Here is a 17,279-nt window from a genome sequence, read left to right on the forward strand (position 1 = left end):
TACTACAGGATCGTGTACATAAATACCTCCAGAAAAAATACCCAAACAATTAAAAAAAAATTAAAGCTAAAATCCCTTTTGGTTTCAATCCAGCTATTCTTTGTCTAGTAGAGGAGCTCTTTTTGTGGGGGTGGCAAGGACCAGTCTACACAGCAGCCAGCAGTACATCTCTGAGGGATCCTTCCAAGCTGAGATGCCTGATGTCAATGCTCTTTGTTCACCCTGTGGGTTCTTGTGGACAGGATTCAGGCAACAAGTTTCAGGAGCTTCTGACATGTCAGAAGCTTCCAACATGGACATGTCAGCTGCTTCCAACAGTCCTGCCATGCTTGTTAGCTCCACATGCCCAGCAGTGAGGCACCGCTTCACTGGGAGCAGGCATTGGAGCACTGGCTTTAACCAGCAGCCTTCAAACTGGTCACACAGATCGGTACCAGGGAGCTGTGACAGCAAAAGGAGAAGGAGCAGCCATTGTGTAGGAAGTGACCACTGGGCATCTACCTCTTGCTCCAGGTCAGGAGAGGTTGTGAAAATCAGCCACAAATGCAGAATCATGCTTCTAAAAACAGCTCTGTCAGCTTTCTTTGTGGCTAGCCCAAGTGCATGAGCAGCACACCTACCTGGAGGCGTATTTAAAACCACTTCCCTGGCTTGCAACAGAAAGTGATGTCCAGATATCGTGGCAATTAGGGTTGTAGTGGCAGAGGTGATAACTGTAGGTATGGGACAAGTGCCAATGAAGTGTGGGCTGACTCTAGTGTAAGGGAAAAGGAAGAATAAGCTGAATTACAAACAGTTGACGGCATACGTTGTGCTTGGCTCACACAGCCAGGGGAAAGTGCCAGTGCAGGAGCACTGCAAAGGGTGAGTTTATGAGACAGAGAAGGTTTGGCCTATGTGGGTGGGAGCAGTGTCTCCAGCCACTGGGGCTGAGGCTGTACCCACTACAACAGTCCAAGACCAGGACACCACAGTTTCAGCCAGGAAAGGGAGTAGAGGAGAGTGTTGTGCAGTAATCTGCATTGTGTGGTTTAGTCCTGAAGATCTATGGGGCACTCTCAGAGGCACCTTAATGGGTAATTTGGCCCACAGCCACTTTTGTTCTAGAAATACCATCTAAATGCAGACTTGACTGCTTGCACATGAAGATACTGCTCAGAGTCCCCCACGTCTGAGTGCTTCACCTTTTCAACCAAAATATGATGTACAGTCAATGCCGGATGAAACTATAAAAAAGTCAGAAAATCAATGAAAAGGAAATTTTCCTAATCCTTTTGACATAGATGTGTAATTTTTAATGTGGTCTCTCAGATATTCCCATTATTGAGCTAAATGGTTGTAGTGAACAAGTTCTTCTCTGCTTATGTGATATTTATTACAGCTTTTCCCTTATTTCAGTCATCTTGCCATTTTATTTGGAGATGTTAATTAAAGTCGTGGAATGTGCACAGAAAAAGATGTGTCCTCTGCCCAGATTTCACGGGCTGGGAGGATTTATCTCTGTGTTCAGCAGCTAACAATTGTCAGGAAAATCTAGCACAGGTATCCATGGTAAAAAGTACTGGAGAAAATGTTATGTTTCTCTAGGAAAAAAAAAAAAAAAAAGAGTTCCCAGGAAGACCTGTGATTCATGAGTGAGAGGAGGGTGACAGCAGAGGACTAGGCTAGTAGGGAGTAAAATGTTCCAGATGATAGATTTGATCTGGAATCAAGTCTCCCCACAAATCTGGAGGAAATACAGCAAGGGACAAATAAACCCAAACACATGAGAGTTGCCAAGAATAACAGGAAATATTTTTTTTTTTTAATATGGACTATATAAACTTTAGCATTAAAACAGTGTTCTCCTGGACAGGAGCACCTCTTCCTGTCCCTGCTGAAAGCAAGCAACAGAAAGGTTTCTAACCACTTCCCAACCTGTATGAAAGTTATATTCCTATATGTTGTACAGTAGCTATGTTACCCAGTTATGTATCTATAGTGATGAATATTCACCTCTAAATACAGAGAGCAGACTTGACCCAGTCCAATTTCCAAGATCCATCTCCATCCTACCTTCCTCCACACAGGCAATTTTCACAGGTATCCCTGTGGCATGGAAGCCAGTGGTGGCCAGTGGCTTGAATGTTTTTGAGCTCAAGCTCTCAGTACCCTCCTCTCCACAGAAATGTGCACCCTCTCAGTACAAAGAAATCCCTCCTTCATTCCTAGTCTCATGAGCCTGGAGTACTCCAGAGGAGCATCATCCTCTGAGTAGCAGTGCAGTGCTCCTGTATGTGGGATAAAATTCTAGTCATTGCATGATTTGGAATTCTTTCTCCTGTACACTGGATAAATATAGAGAGATTTAGCACATCTAGGGCTAATTTTGACCTTATATGGAATCTGTCTGCACAGGGTTATATCCCCCACACAGAGGATGCGACCAGCTTCTTGCTGCATACAGCAGAAATGCAGGTCCTGGTGAGATGTTCCTACACTAATTGCTTCTGCTCTTTTTCTGGGACATCTGCCTCTGTGCAGCAAACTGTCCCCAATACTATGTGAGCCTGGCTCTGTGCAACAGGGCAGTGCTCCTGCAAGACTGAAGGGTTCAGCAGACAATGTGAGGGGAGTGAATGCCAAATCTAGCAAACTGGCCTTCAGTTACTTGGGAATAACAGAGAGGTCCTTTGTCTTGCTAATCCTCTGGTGCCCCACAGAATTGTGCCACTAAGAGTCACATGGAGTGATTAATACAATTCAGACTACTCTTCCCCACTTACCCTACCTGGTCTCATCACAAAAACTGCCCATATACCTGGAAATGTTCTCCATATACCTAGAAAACAAAGTCCTTGAGCAGACCAGGCATCCAGTGCTGCCACAGTGAATTCTTCTGCCCAGGCTGGCCTGTACAAGCACTTATACCTGCAGATAGGTTTACCTTCCCCATCAGCACCTGGCTCTGTGCAGGTCAGCACAGTCAGAGATTCTGCAGGAAAATCCCAGGTCCCAGGTAAACAGCAATCCCAGATAATGATTGTGCTCCCACATCTGATTCCAATTTGCAACTTCTTCCTGCTTTGTGCAGGAGCTTCCAGGTCAGGAGGTAGGAACTCAACTGGAGATTGAAAGCAGGCACAGCAACTGGAGAGTGTGGAGGTAGCCAGACCAAGACACCAAGACAAGATAATTCATTGCAAGTTCTCAGTAATGTCAGGTCATACAGGTTCTTCATGGGCTTTCTTGGGCTTAGGAGTGGAGGCAGCTGTAATTACTGCTCCCTGAAATTTGCCTGGAATGGGCATCAAGAGATGTCTTCAGTGGGAAGGGAGGAACAAGAACGGAGAGGAGAGGAGAGGAGAGGAGAGGAGGGGAGAGGAGAGGAGAGGAGGGGAGAGGAGAGGAGAGGAGGGGAGAGGAGAGGAGAGGAGGGGAGAGGAGAGGAGAGGAGGGGAGAGGAGAGGAGAGGAGGGGAGAGGAGAGGAGAGGAGGAGAGGCAGCACTCTGATCCAACATAATCTTTTTGAGAAAAATATAATGCCATACTAAATCCAGACTTTTTTCCTTTTGGTAGGAAATGTGTGTGAGGGAGGCAATGGGCTTGAGACAAAAACTTCCCAGAGGTAGTTATAAATTACCTGTTGCCACCCAGGAAAGGGTGCCTTGGGTTCAGGACAGCTCATCTCCCAATTCTACCACTTCCCTGAGGCCAGCAGACACAAGGAGGAGAATGTGCTATCACACAACAAACTTGGTGGCTTGGGAGAATCAGAGAGGCTCAGGCTGACCAACCACATCTGAGCTCATGCTGATGCCAGGCAAGGAATCTAGGGCAGGAGTCCCAGGGCATGAAGGTGAGGTGAGATGCGGCTTAAGGCATCTGTACCATTGGGGAGGACTTCATCCTGTCCCCATTTCTGGCTCTCTCCAGGGGCAAAGCAAGAGAAGGTGCAGCACATTTATAAGGACCTCTGGGAAATGAGCAGCTCACAGCCTGCCAGGCAGAGTGTGAGAGAAAAGAGGGGAGAGTCCCCTATCCTCAGTAACAGATTATAAAGATGACAACAGCTACCATGACAGATTGGCAGAGAGGGTACTCTGTGCCCTGCAGCACCTGAAGAAGAAGATGTAAAAGGTGGCATAGAAGCAAGGAAATAATGGAGGAATAGCAAACAAGAAGCACTTGTCTTGGACTGTAGGTAGTGGATGATGACTTCTCTTCTCTCTCTTCCTTTTCCTCTCCTATGTTGGTAGCTCACAGAGCACCAGGCCTGCGCTGCTGCTCCAGGAGTTGTCTGCAAGGGAGAGGCAGGGGCTGCCCGGAGCGGCGGAGACGTCGAGGAGGAAGGCCAGCCAGCTGGCGACAGATCTCATCTGAAGACAAGCAGACACACACAGGCTGACAGATAATCAAAGCTTCCTTCAAATTCTTCACCAGCAGAATAGTTACAGGTACATCCTTCACTGCATCTACAGAAACTGTTGAAACTGCTCAATTCTCATATACATGAGGCAAGCAAAGCAAGTCCTTAAGCTTTTATGAATTTCCTTCTGGCTTTATTCATGTACATCACATATTAAAACCACTTGAATTTGCTGCAACAAAGATTGCATTAAAAAATCTAGACTGGATCCTGCTTCTATTCATGAACAGAAATAGTGATATTTACTCTTTAACCTCAAAGGAGTACAGCTTTGAGTAAGGGTGTGTCTGGGACTACTAGACCATGATCAAGATCGAGGAATAGAGAGCTATCATATTTTTTAATAGCACAATATCTACTTCCCAGTTTTTTTATCATGGCATGCATTTTTATCTTGGACACAATGCAGTATTGTGTCCAAGACTGCATTGCATCAGAGCTCTTCCAAAGTCCAGGGAAGATACTGCATGTGGATCAGGGTCTAAGCCAACTAGTAAGCCTGGAAACTCTATCAGATGGCTGCAGCTATCCTTCTAGCTAGCCTGTGATAGCACTCACCTTGCATGACCTCGTTCTCCTTGCAGACAATGCGAGTGCACACCTCCTTGTTTATTACGTACATACGACGCACACTGTAGGATCACCGGGATCGGCAGCAGAAAGCACAGTGACACAAAGAAACAAAAAAGGGGAACAGGGAATAACCATGTATATTCACTAGTGAGCAGGCAAATCCTAAATTTTTATGATTTCTTTGCCAAGAATAAGGCCACTCAATAGCAAAGGAATCTTTGCAATGGCTTCATGAAATCTTAGAACCATAGAAAGGCTTGGGTTGGAAGGGACCTTGAAGATCACCTAGTTCCAAACTCACTTCCTTGAGCAAGAATGTCACCCACTGGATCAGGTTGCTCAAGGACTTTGACTTGAACACTCCTAAAGATGGAACATTGGCAACTTCCCTGGGCAATCTGTACCAGTGCATCCCCGCCCTCGGAGTAAAGAATTTCTTCCTGACAAGAAATCTAAATCTCTCTTCTTTCAGTTTAAAACCATTCCCCCTTGTCTTATCATTATTTGCCCATTTAAAACATTGTTCGATTACAATATGGGCACATTACAGCTCCTTAGTGCTGCACAGACTGAAGCCATTGTGCTGTTAAAATAATTACCCTAAAAGGACACTCTGGGGATAGGATTCATCTCACCAATAGGCTCCCAGAGAAAATCTCTAGTCTTCAAAGGGAACAATTGCTGAACCGGACTTACCATTTCTGGGCAGTTTCTAGTGCTTTTCTTAGGGACTGCTGGTTTCTTACCTTGTGACACAGAGGTAGCTGATACACTGCTTTACTGGCTTGTGAACAGAGTAGAGGCGCGTGCAAGGGAACTTTTCCTCACGGCAGTCTGAGAACACACACACAGACACGGAGGTGCAACCCAGCATCATGGCCAGGTGCACTCATTCAGGCACAGATATAACCTAATCACTAGGTACAGTCCTCCAGGCTTCTAGGGAAGGACCCCAGCCTCCATTGTCACTCTCATGTGAGAGATGGGGCTGGTTTAGAGAAGAGGAAAATAGTTTTAGTTGTTTCTAACCCCCTTGCTTTGCAAGACAAAGGAAGGGAAAGTTGAGTGAAAGTCAAACCAAGCCCACTGGACACCCAGAATACAGAAGGCACATGTTGTAAAGGGGACAGACACATATAAACAAAATGTAAATTTTAGTTGCATATTTAAGACGTGAGTTTCTAATAGATGTGCAATTATCACATTTCAGGACACAAATCTAATTCCTTTCTTTTCTGAACAACCAACCCTGTAACTAACTATAATGGATTTTCTTGCACATTGTTCTGAAATGCCAAGTCTTGGCCATTGCCACTGACATATTTTTGATCCATTGTATCTGGTCTGCTGATCTGCCAGCTCCTGCCTTCCGAGGCATGCCATCCAGGAGAAGGCTTCAGCTTCCACTACCATCACTCTCCAGTACTTCTAACTCAAGGACCAACTTCAAGCAATTTTGCAGGAGACAGAGCTCTGTGCCCAGCCAGAATCTCACTGGAGAGCTAATAGGGTGGGTGAAAATGGGTCTGGGAGGGGGTGCAGTCAGCAAACTTAAAACAGACCTGAGGAAGACGTTGTGGTTTCACTGTCAGACTGAACTGGAAGACAGAGGGTAGTAAAGTTAGTTAGTTACCATGATTTCTTCCTAGAAATCAGCTTAATCAAAACAAATATCTGGAAAACTCCTTCAAGAGCCTTCCACTGTAACTTCTAATGTGGAAAAATATTTTATTGTTACTGACGTGAAACCATAAGGTACAAATCTGATGTGAGTCTAATGCCAGCTATGCAGTCAACAACGCTAAAAATTTGCTTAAGCTTTCCCATAAAGCATTATCACTACTGTTCAAAATTACACTGTAAGGACATTCTGAGTTAAAAGGTCAAGTAAATTTCTTTAGCTGCTGTGATCACCCTTTATTGAGTCAAGAGGTGAAGGACTTCGTGACTGCCCTTCATAAGGAACAGTGACATACACCTTCAAGAAACAGCATCCCAACACCACTGGCTCTTTAATGTCCATGACAAGGGGTCAAAAAGAGGTTGATTTGTCACTCCCTCTCATAAAGTAACCCCTCTGTACCACAGCAAATCAGTACATTTTATAATTTACCCAGTAACAAACTGGAAAGGAAGTCAGAGAACTGACTGCCAGGTGCAAGTTCTTATGAGCAATTACAGAGGACTTCTGCTTCTGCTCAGATGCCATAGTGTTAGCCAGAAGACTAGACAAAACGTGTTAAAGAGAATGAATCTTTTGAGTGTGGGGTTTAGGGGCACTCAGAGAAGGCAGGATTCCAGGTGTGTAAGGGACTGTGTGAGGAGAGGGAAGGAGGGTCTACAATACGTGGCTGCAAACTGAGAATAAACTCACCAGGAGCAAGAAGCACAGGTGGTGTAGCAGCTGCACCTGGAAAAAGAGATATACTGGAAGATCTTAATTTGAGCTTACAGTCTCTTCCCTCCTGCCAGTTTTCTGCTGATGGTTTACCAGTTCTGACTAGTAGCCATCTCACATCTGGTTCATAGGCAATGCTGATTGTGCTGTTTTTATTATCTGATTTGCCAGAGTACCTGCAGGCTTTCCCTGCAAATATGCTGGGTGTGCTAGAGCTGATAGGATGCTGGAGGGCAAAAATGGATCCCAATGGCACATCCTTTGTGAAGAGTTTTGCTTGACCCCTCAATAGTAAGCATTTTGAAGCCCAAGTTTGCTGTAAAGGCTTCACTTTTAGTCTTTTAACCTTTAGATGTAGGTCAGTCACCACCAGTTTGGTCTGGGCACTAAGTTCTATCTACCTTCCTACAGACTGTCAGGCCTCATATGCTGAACACAGCTGCTTCCACCTCCCATCCCAACCACAAAGATCATACATCTTGTTGATACAATATTGTGCTTCCAGTTTCCTCTTGCACTGTTGTCTTGAAGCACAGAAAAGTGACTCTTCAACGAATTAAAGTTGAAAAGAAGGATATTTATTACATGTGGAATAATTTCTAAAGGTATGTGAGAGGAGAACTCACAGACTCCTGCTCTTTATTTATCTAAGAAAGGTTTATATATTCACGTGGTTTCTATGGATGCCTGATACATAATCATTACCTGCCTGTTTTCATATTATAATTAGCTGAATATCTATTATGGCTGGGCAATTGTATCCTCTTAATTGGGTCAGTGGGATTTTGAAAGAAGGGAGTGGCATATGGGAAGAAGAAAGGCGTCTTCCTCATGGTGAACTCTCACCTATGTCCAGTTGGCAGGACTTTTTGACCTGCTGGTCACAGTCCAAGTCTCTCTTGTTTGATTATTCTTAGAGGTCAGTTATTTTTATGGTTTCTGCCCTTCTATAATACTCTATCTATCCCCTGTCACTCCTAGCTTTACTTCTGGATATCTTTGCCACACTTTAACTAGAGTACGTGATTCTTGCTAGCCACATTTATAACTTAACTCTTTAACTTATTTAAGATCTTAACTAAAATATACAGTCTTTTACTATCTTAATTATATTCCTTTTTGGCCCCTCGACTCATCTGCAGTTTTCAATTACCCTAATTAGGTTTCCAGCTGGCCTCTTGACTCAGTCTCATGGCAGTCTGACCCACAACAAATACTGCAGCCAGCTGATGAGCAGAGTCAGGGCAGAGGACAAACTGTGGAGCTGGTGTTCTAGAGAACAAGACACCACTCCCAGATGAGTTCTCATACACTCAGATCACACTCCCCAGAAACAGCCATGCATAGTTGCCTCTCTCTGACCCATAGCATCGACCACAAGTGTTCTCCCTCTCCCTGTCCTGCCTGGTCTTTACCACTCTCAGAGGGATATGTTTGGGAGACTGCTCCAGCAGAGAGACAAACCATTCCCAAGGCCAGCAGTGACAGATTTGAACTAAGAGTGGGGTTGGAAAAAGTGGGTAGGCCCCTTCTTGAGCCTCTCTTTTCTTCCATTGCCCATTGTTGGAATTGCCTATACTTCCATCAGCTCTGTGTCCTTCTCCTGGGGCCGTCTCCCCTCTCTAAGGATGAGCTCTAAGTCCTCCATCTACACTTCCCTTCTCAGACATTTTGCTGCTCCCCTGTGACACAGCCACAGGCACGGTGGGGCAGACAGTACTGAAAGAACAGAATTTCCACTTCCCCGCTCCAACAATGCTCAGGGTTTGCGCTGCTACTTTCAGGGGATTTTTGGCACCTCTGTCTCCTGAGAACTGAAGCACATCTGCTACCCGTCAGCAGGCACACACACACAGCCTGTGTCCCAGTTTGAACCTGTCCAATTTCTCACCCTCATCATTTAGTCTGTTTGTTCCTGCCACCTTCTCTGGAAGCCAAGGATGTGTGAGCTTTAAATTTCATGGCTTCCTTCAATGGAAACATCTTCAGGGAGTCTTGTTACATGAAGTGAGATTAGTATTTCCTTGGACAACAGACCATTAAGTCACCCTAAATTCATCTCCCTGGGTGGAGCACAAAAAAACTGCCAGACAGCCATAAGTGCTGGAAGAACATTGCTGCACATCAGAAGTGGGACGAGGAGTTTCTGGGCATAATGGGTAATTTCTGCAACTGTGTAGGCAGCAGTGGTGAAAAGGGAAAAAGAAGCATGAAGATGCCAAGAGATTGGAGCTTACCAGAGCTGCTGTCAGGGGTAACTCCACCTGGAAAAGAGAATATCCTTGAAAAAGCTTTTCTTTACTTTATGGTCCCTTACACAGCCAGCCAGAGCCAGCTTGAATTACCTCTCCTGCCATCATAAGTTCATGAGACAGTGGGATCCAACCAGCAAATACATAATCAAACACAGTACCCTCAACCCATCCGTATCCACTCCCCTTTCTGGTAGCTGGGATTGGATTTCTTGGTGCACATATTGTATCAACCCTCATAGTTGATATGAGGGAAACTGCAGATATTGCATATCAGAGGATCATAGCTGGGAGACGTCTCCAGGCTTAGCCTGGGACTTGAGGTTTGAAGAAAAGGCAAGCCCTTGTGGTCCTTTTGGGTGCTGAAGCATGAAGTAAATGTACATTCATTTTATCTTACCATGTGGCAAAAATGGATTAAGGTCCAGAAGGATAAATCAATTCACCCTCAACAATACAGCCAGTAAGAAGATCAGTCACTATTCTTTCCCAATGGCCTCACTAAAGCACCATGCCATTTGTGCACCATTTCCTTTAGGATTTTTCTGAGTACCAGTAGAGTTCCCCAAGCATCTCATGGTTGAAGACATACCAGCTTTTGTGGACCTCCTACAACCCTTGACTGTGAACATAACTTTGTACCCTTCAGCTAAGTGTTCAGGACCCCTGCACTTGAGAATTATTTGTAAAGAGCATGTAACACTTAGCAGGTTGTCTTGGAGAGCTTGTTTAATCTTCACTGAAAGGTAAGCTCACAATGTTAGAGGCAAAGAAACACAGAACAGTATTTTCTAATAAACAGGCTGTAACTCCACAGGACAGCTGGGTCACATGAGCAATCTTCAGCACATTCACATGCCTGTAATACTTACCAGTTGCACTTTCCAGTTCTTGCCCATTGACCATCCATGGAAACCAGTCTGCAAGAGAAGAAGAGAGGGGCATGACGAAAGACAGATTTTTATAGTCTGCAGGCTTTATGAAATTTTAGTGTTTATCCAGAGACACCACTGCCCTCTGTTGAAGGGAGAAATGCTGTCTACTCAGCCTCAGCCTCCACTGCTGGCTGCATTTGCTGTTTAAAGGCTCGTGGATACAGCAGGTCCTGATCCTATCCCTGCTGCTTCCACCAGGGGCAATGGCCAGACACAGGGACAAGTTAGTAAATACCTCCAGACTTTGCCCTTCTGAAACCTCTTTTGATGCATTTTGGGGAAAATAAAAAAATCCATGTGGCCTCCCTGCTTTGGCGGCTGAGCAAAATCCCTATCTCTATTTTATAAAAGAGGAAACTGAGTCATGGAAATTATTCGCTTGGAGGCACGGATTGAGTCATTGGTACAGTAAAAAGCAGACTGCAGGTTTTGTAGCTCCTTAGGCAAATCATTCAGCCTGGGTATGGAGCACAGAGCAAAGAATCTTTCCCTTCTCAGCCTTTGGGTGAACTGGAGAAGGGGAACGATGAAGGCTTGGTTGTGCATGCTACATGAAAGAAATTGAAGCTGGGCTAGACTGTTTGTTTGTTTAAATATAAAGAGTGACAGAGCAGCTTCCTTACAGCAGCCAGGAATAGGAAAATATTTCCTGCTAGCCACAGACGAGGGAAATGTCTGCATAACTGGGGTGGAATGAAGGAAGGAGTTGTCAGGAAAAAGGCAGTGATCTGGGGCACTGCAGGGATGTGTGCATGACCAGCCCAACAATCAGTACATCCCGTTATGTCCTGCGACCTCAGCCTGCAGCTTTCTGCTCTTAGTGGGAGCACTGTGTGGATAAAAACTGTCAGGTCTGGAGTTTTTGTCATAGTTCTTCCACATTCCAAGGGCAGTTACTTGCAGGCCGCAGAGGGTCTCTTGGGACCCCTACATAATCCTGCTCTACAGCATTACAGGAGTTGCTGGACCCTGATATTCTGTTCCCCACCCAGCTGCCAGCTGCTGGCGATTAAGCCAGGGAGAGTCAGACATGCATAATAACTTAAGTACACAATTTGATACAGCCCAAAACTTCCCCTGTTCTGGCTAATCTCTTAATTGTAACAAGTAGGGAAGAAAACGGTGTTGAGCACTTTCTCATTTCTTACTGATGCATAAGAAAGGATGAAAATCCTGAAACCATTGCAGAAGCCAGTGCTGGATTTGAAGAGAGGTGTAGAAAAGATAGGGTGGCTCCTCCCCCTTTTCTAACTTTGAAAAGTCAGCTGTTATGAATCTTTTTTTCCCCCAGGGGCTGAATAGAAAACCAGTCCAATTCTAAAACAAAAGGACATAAGTGAAGTGAAATCTCTGCATACAAGGCAAGGACACAAAAAGGGTGATTCTCTTATCCCACCTTCAATCACTTCAATTTATAATTACTATGGTACCCAATAAATAAGCCTTTTAAACAACTGGACTTATCCAAGCTGCAGTAAATTTATCCTTGAGATCTAGAACGGCAACGGCAACCTTAACTCACCAAATCTGTATCTTACCCAAAACCAAAAGAAACAATGAGACACCAGCTGGTGATTCCTGTTATTTTCCAAGTTAAAACAAACAAACACAAAGAGAAGCGCTAAAGCAAAATACTCAAAAGTAAGAAATATTCCTTTCAGGCTTCCTTCATGCATAAAAACCATGGCCTTTTTTTTTCCTCTTTCAAATTGTAGTCCACCTATAAGCTCATGTCTTGGATGCCTCACCTCCCTGCTTCACAGTCATAAATATGACATTGTTTATTGTGCACCTTTAAAGGAAAAAGTGCTATTTGGAACAGAATCAGGATTCAGCATGAGGGGAGGATCAAGGAGGATATTGGAATAACCTAGTTTGAAAGTGATACATACAGTCTTTCCTGGACAAAGCTTTGTCCATTCACTGAAATTAATCTTTCACTATCTGTCCTGAGTCTTCTGACTATAATGTCTGATGCTGCACTCTTGTTTTATTCTTTTTTGTTGTTGTTGGGCTTTGTTTTAAAAAAACAAATTTGATCGGAATTTTTGTCAAAGTATCTCCAAGCAAACAAAGTAATGGAGACACAAAACAGAATAACAACAACCACCACTACCAAAAGCAGAAAATGGTCTGAACTACAGAGGTGAGGTTTCTCAAAACAGCTGTACAAATACTACAAAACCTTCCAGCAGCTGAGTGGCTTGGAATGAGGTCATTCCAGCAGGAACTACTAGTGACAGCAAATGCGTTACAACTGTGACAGAACAAATTTTGGAGAGCTCTGGGAAATGCTGTGCAGATCATGCTTACACAGGTGGTACAGCAGTAAGCACAAAGCACACCTAACCCTCCTTCTCAGCTTGAACAGGATGTTTTGCCTACTATAACATACCTGCAGTAGAAGCTGTGGACCTCTGTCTCTTGTGACTCCCAGTACTTACTAGAGAGCGTCACAGATGGGAAACTGTTTCCAGTTCCTAATTTTCTCCTTACAATCCTATATCCACCTTGCCTTTCCTGTTCAGTCCTTCCCCCTTCACTACCCCTTCACATATCTTTGTCCTTAGATCATTGCACATTATTCTGTGTAGGAAACTCCATGGGGCCCAGATGGGGAAAAAATCCTTCCCCGGGGCATAAGGACTCACCAGCTGGGGACAAGAAGAGCGTTAAGACACAAAACAGTATACAGGTTCCAGAGGTCTTCATCCCTGTGGAGTGGAGAACAGAGGAAAGCTAAGGCAGGAACTGGTATACCCTCCCCTACACCTCAGAAACTTTGCTTGTTGTACCCATTTTCCTCTCAAGACCATTTGGTCTTCCCAGCCTCCCTTCCCCTCTCCCTCCTCATGTGGCCAGTTTTCCAGGTATTTCTGAAACATTCTGGACTGAACTTATAACACCACCTGCTTTGTTCCTCTTTTCCACCTCCTTTCTTCAGTCCCCATCTCTTTTCCCATTTAGATGTCACCACACACACCATCAGCATGCAATGAAGAGTTTCCCCCACGTTCTCTCCCTCCATTCTCTTCTACTTTTCAATTATTTCGAGGAGCACTGAAAGAAAAGATAGGGTTCCCATCACTTACTGCAGCCCTCAGCTTCCACTCCCTTCAGCAGCAGACTCTCTGTTTTTCCCCTTCGGCTCCCCCCCACTTTGGCTATTGGGTAAATCACATGCAGCCACACCCAGAACACGTTCTCCTTTTGGTTGTCTTCAAAATACAATTTCTGGGAATAGAGGGAAAAAAAGAAAAAAAAAAAAAAACAACCCAAGAAGCCAGCGAAATGGAGGGATATGGTATCATCATGCATGTGGAATGAGGGGGGGAGCGAGGAGCAGCAGCCCACACCCTCATTCCAGAGTTTATTGTCCTCCGAAAGGGCTCCTCCCATTCCCCCAGGATGGCCCAGCACCAGGGATGGATTCTTGGGTCTGCGTTGCACACTGGTGTCCCGTTTCGTCCTGCCCGTGTATGCAGCCCGGCTTCTCCTCAGGCCGCTACCTCTAGCCACGTTTCCCGTCTCAGCTGCCGCCAGTCCGCACCCCAGCGCTCCGTTCCTCCTCCCCGTTTCCCTGGCTGCCTGTGGCACAGGGACACCGCGGGGCCCGCATCCCGTTCTCCCGCAGGACGCGCCCTGCGGCGCCGAGCGGGGCCGGGGCTGGCGGGCACACGGGCCGGCAGGAGGATGGCAGGATGGCGGGATATGGGCGGGCAGCGACAGCGGTCACAGCACCCCGCCGCCTCGCTGGCGCTTCCCGGCGGGATGGAGGGACTGGGCTTCCCGCTGGACTAGGCTGGTGGCGGGCAGGGAGCACAAGGAACCAAGGAACGGGAACAGGTACCGGCCACGGGGCCAGTCCTGCAGCGCCACCGCCGTGCTGGCCTGAGAAAGGCAGGCAATTAAAAAAAAAAAAAAAAAAAAAAAAAATGTATATACATATATATACACATACATATATATATATGTATATATATAAAGAGGACACAAACTGAGAAGGAAGATGATGAATGAGACCTGACCTTCACTGCCATCCTCCTGACTCCCCTGTGCCTCCAAGCACGGTGTGTTTTATGATTGACGGAGGTGCAAGCCCCACAAGTCCCACTGGAATAGCCACTTTCCCCTAACTCTTCCTCCAATAGCCCCGGGATCCGACATCCTCTTGTTGCTTTCATTGCCTTCTTTTCCCTTTACTGCTTCTCTAACAGCTCTGCTGGATTTGAGGAGGCACTGGATGAGCTTCAAGACACAATCTCAGTCCTGGAGCCAAGGAGAAGGCTAGGAAGTGATCCCAACTCCCTACTTCATATAGCAATGAAAGACAGAAATCTTATAAGGAAAAGCTGTGCCCCCTAAGGCTCATCCTGGTAGCTTGGTAACCCCATTTGTTCTCAACTAATTGCAAACTGAAAATAAAATCCTACAATGCCTTATAACAGTTACTAAGGAAATGCTCACTATGTCCTCCCTGGCACGTGAGACCCACGTTGCCCACACATGACACAACTGAAGCCACCACTTCTTACCTGAGAGTGGCTGAACATTGTTTTTGGCAGAGCTTAAGAGGAAAACGACTGTTCCTTCTTATTTGTGGTCCTCCCAAGACTCCTGGAGGATGTACGAGTGGTGGACCATACCAGAAGAGGTGCAGAGGGGCTGGGGAAAGTGAAGCATCTCCCTGCTCATCAGGGCAGCCCTCTGAACCCAACCATCATTCCTCTGTTTTACTGGAGCAAGACACCACCATTCCCACTTTCAGGGACTCGCTAAAACTGAGTCCATTGGAAATGCTCAAGAGGTCATTAAACAAACAGAAGGTTGTGATGGAAGTTATAACTACACACCAGTTTGAGCAATCCTCTCAGATCCTTGGTTTTTTGTTTGGAAGTCCACATAGCAGTATGTTTGGACAAATTTCCACACACCTTGGTTTGGCTTTTGTTTTTCTCTGTGCCTCTGTGTTGTCATTTGAGCTGCTCCTGCTTAAGAGGCTAACAAAAACATCCTGAAGGCCTGGTAAGTCTTCAACACATTTATTTGGAAATTTTCATTGATTCCAAATGTTTTTGTCTACCAATGTGTTGATGTACCACCATCTCCCACAGAACACAGCATCCACAGCCAGTAGTGGGTGAGGTTTGTGCTGATTGCTTTTGAGCTTTAAATTTTTCTCTCAAACTGGAAGACATTCTCCCTCAGCTGCTTGGTGGGGGTGGATCCCTTGTGCTAGCAGAACCCCTCAATTTGGAGAGCTTGGTGCGGATGGGGCGATGCTGCTGGTGATGGAACTGCTGGCTGGGAAGCTGTTCGGTGTTTTACATACCAGACAAGCCGCAGAGAAATCGCTGGAGGTGTCCTGCTGTTCTTGCTCGCGGTGGACGCCGGAGGGAGCCGCAGCACACCGGCATGCGAACGCCCCTTTTTTCTCTCGCAATCCAAGCACATTCTCCAAGAGATGTGGCCTTGCATCTGCAGGCCTTCCTCTCGTATGAAGCATCTCCTCTTAGCTCTCTCCTGTTTTCCTGCCTACTGGATTAGCAACTGTTCAAGTTGTTTTTCTTGTGCTATAAAATAATCATGACATTGACAAAGATTGCTGGATGCCCTTCATGGCTGGGAGAGATGAATACTTCACATACTTCTGCATGTTCCCCTCTCACTCATGGTGCTGTTTTCTGCTTTGCATGCTGCTGTCCTCCATCACAGGGTACCTTAGGGGACATCTACAGCTGGTGACTCAAGGTAAAGCACTCTTTCTTCTAAAAGTTTAAAAGGTATCAGTGCCACAATGTGGGGGGAAGAACTGTTCAAAAAAGAACTGTTTGCCATGGCAAATGGCATGGCTGACTCATAGAGGAAACACTTCCATACATATATTCCCTCAAGGGCTGACCCAGGGCCCGTAGGTGTTTACCTAAGATCAGATACAGTGACAGTGATTCAGCAAAACTTATCTTCCTTTCCAGTTGGTACTGATCCCATTATGTTTGTCTGGGATGCTGTAGTAATGGTAGCATATTCTGGATGAGATACAAAATCAGCCTTCCTGGAAATGAAAATCTCCTGGTGCATTTCACCCTGTAGACTATTGTACCTGAACAGACAGTTTAAGTGGTCCTGGGGCATGCTATTTGCAAAGGTCTTGGAGACTTTTACCTCTCCTCTTTGTTTCCCTGGCCTTCACATATCCTCATGGTAACAGGGCATTAAGTTAATCCGAGTAATAAGAAATTAATGAACTGCTGTGAGATCTGTAAATGCATCACGTCAATAATGCAGCTCTAGTAGTCACGTGAATTGGGGCTGAAATTTTCTTGGGACCCCACTGCTGATGGGCTCCTTTAATACCTGAGGTCTGACACCATACTGCAGTTGCATCATACTGGTGTTGCTGAGGTCATCAGTGGGAAGGGACATGAGTTAAAGGCCAGATCCATCTATTCCCAATTTTTGGAGCTTCACATCTTCATCATATTGCAGAAGAGTGAATATTGCCAAGTACAGGAGCCTAGACACACAATTTGTCTCTATTTTACTCAGTCATGTTTTCTGTTGTCCCATCTACAAAAGTAAGGAATTCTTCATCCCTGTATTTCCAAATCAATAAGGCAGTGCTTAGGAGGCAGGCAGTCTTGCAGTCACAAAATACACTAAGGTAGTCCATGAAACTCTAATTAATACTGGCTCAGGTCTTTGAAATCCG

At 45.4% G+C, this 17,279-nt stretch overlaps 1 protein-coding gene across 2 annotated transcripts; it reads right to left on the minus strand.

Annotated features, from left to right (window-relative positions):
• Positions 1-1,389: 1,389 nt before the first annotated feature.
• On the minus strand, positions 1,390-14,335 carry MFAP5 (microfibril associated protein 5). Of its 2 annotated transcripts, none has more exons than XM_039699656.1 (9): positions 13,660-14,335; positions 13,219-13,281; positions 10,505-10,552; positions 9,618-9,644; positions 7,357-7,392; positions 6,545-6,580; positions 5,729-5,816; positions 4,968-5,041; positions 1,390-4,359 (listed from the first exon to the last, which is right to left on the minus strand). In XM_039699656.1, exons 1-9 carry the CDS (start codon positions 13,964-13,966, stop codon positions 4,241-4,243), a joined length of 798 nt encoding a protein of 265 aa, XP_039555590.1. In that variant the 5' UTR covers positions 13,967-14,335; the 3' UTR covers positions 1,390-4,240. The 2 variants fall into 2 exon arrangements, with proteins under 2 accessions (XP_039555590.1, XP_039555591.1); XM_039699657.1 differs by lacking the exon at positions 13,660-14,335 and adding an exon at positions 13,551-13,641.
• Positions 14,336-17,279: the final 2,944 nt, after the last annotated feature.

The sequence above is a fragment of the Passer montanus genome, unplaced genomic scaffold (assembly GCF_014805655.1).
Source record: "Passer montanus isolate IOZ18808 unplaced genomic scaffold, ASM1480565v1 scaffold137, whole genome shotgun sequence".
NCBI lineage: Eukaryota > Metazoa > Chordata > Aves > Passeriformes > Passeridae > Passer > Passer montanus.

Excerpts from the sequence above, each read along its gene's own strand:
- MFAP5 (XM_039699656.1), bottom strand. The coding sequence starts at position 13,966 with ATGGGAGGAGCCCTTTCGGAGGACAATAAACTCTGGAATGAGGGTGTG. Across the intron at positions 13,282-13,659 it reads AGTGGAAGCTGAGGGCTGCA|GGATGAAGACCTCTGGAACC; the intron begins GTAAGTGATGGG and ends TCCACTCCACAG. Across the intron at positions 6,581-7,356 it reads ACCTGTGCTTCTTGCTCCTG|TTCAGTCTGACAGTGAAACC; the intron begins GTGAGTTTATTC and ends TCTGTCTTCCAG.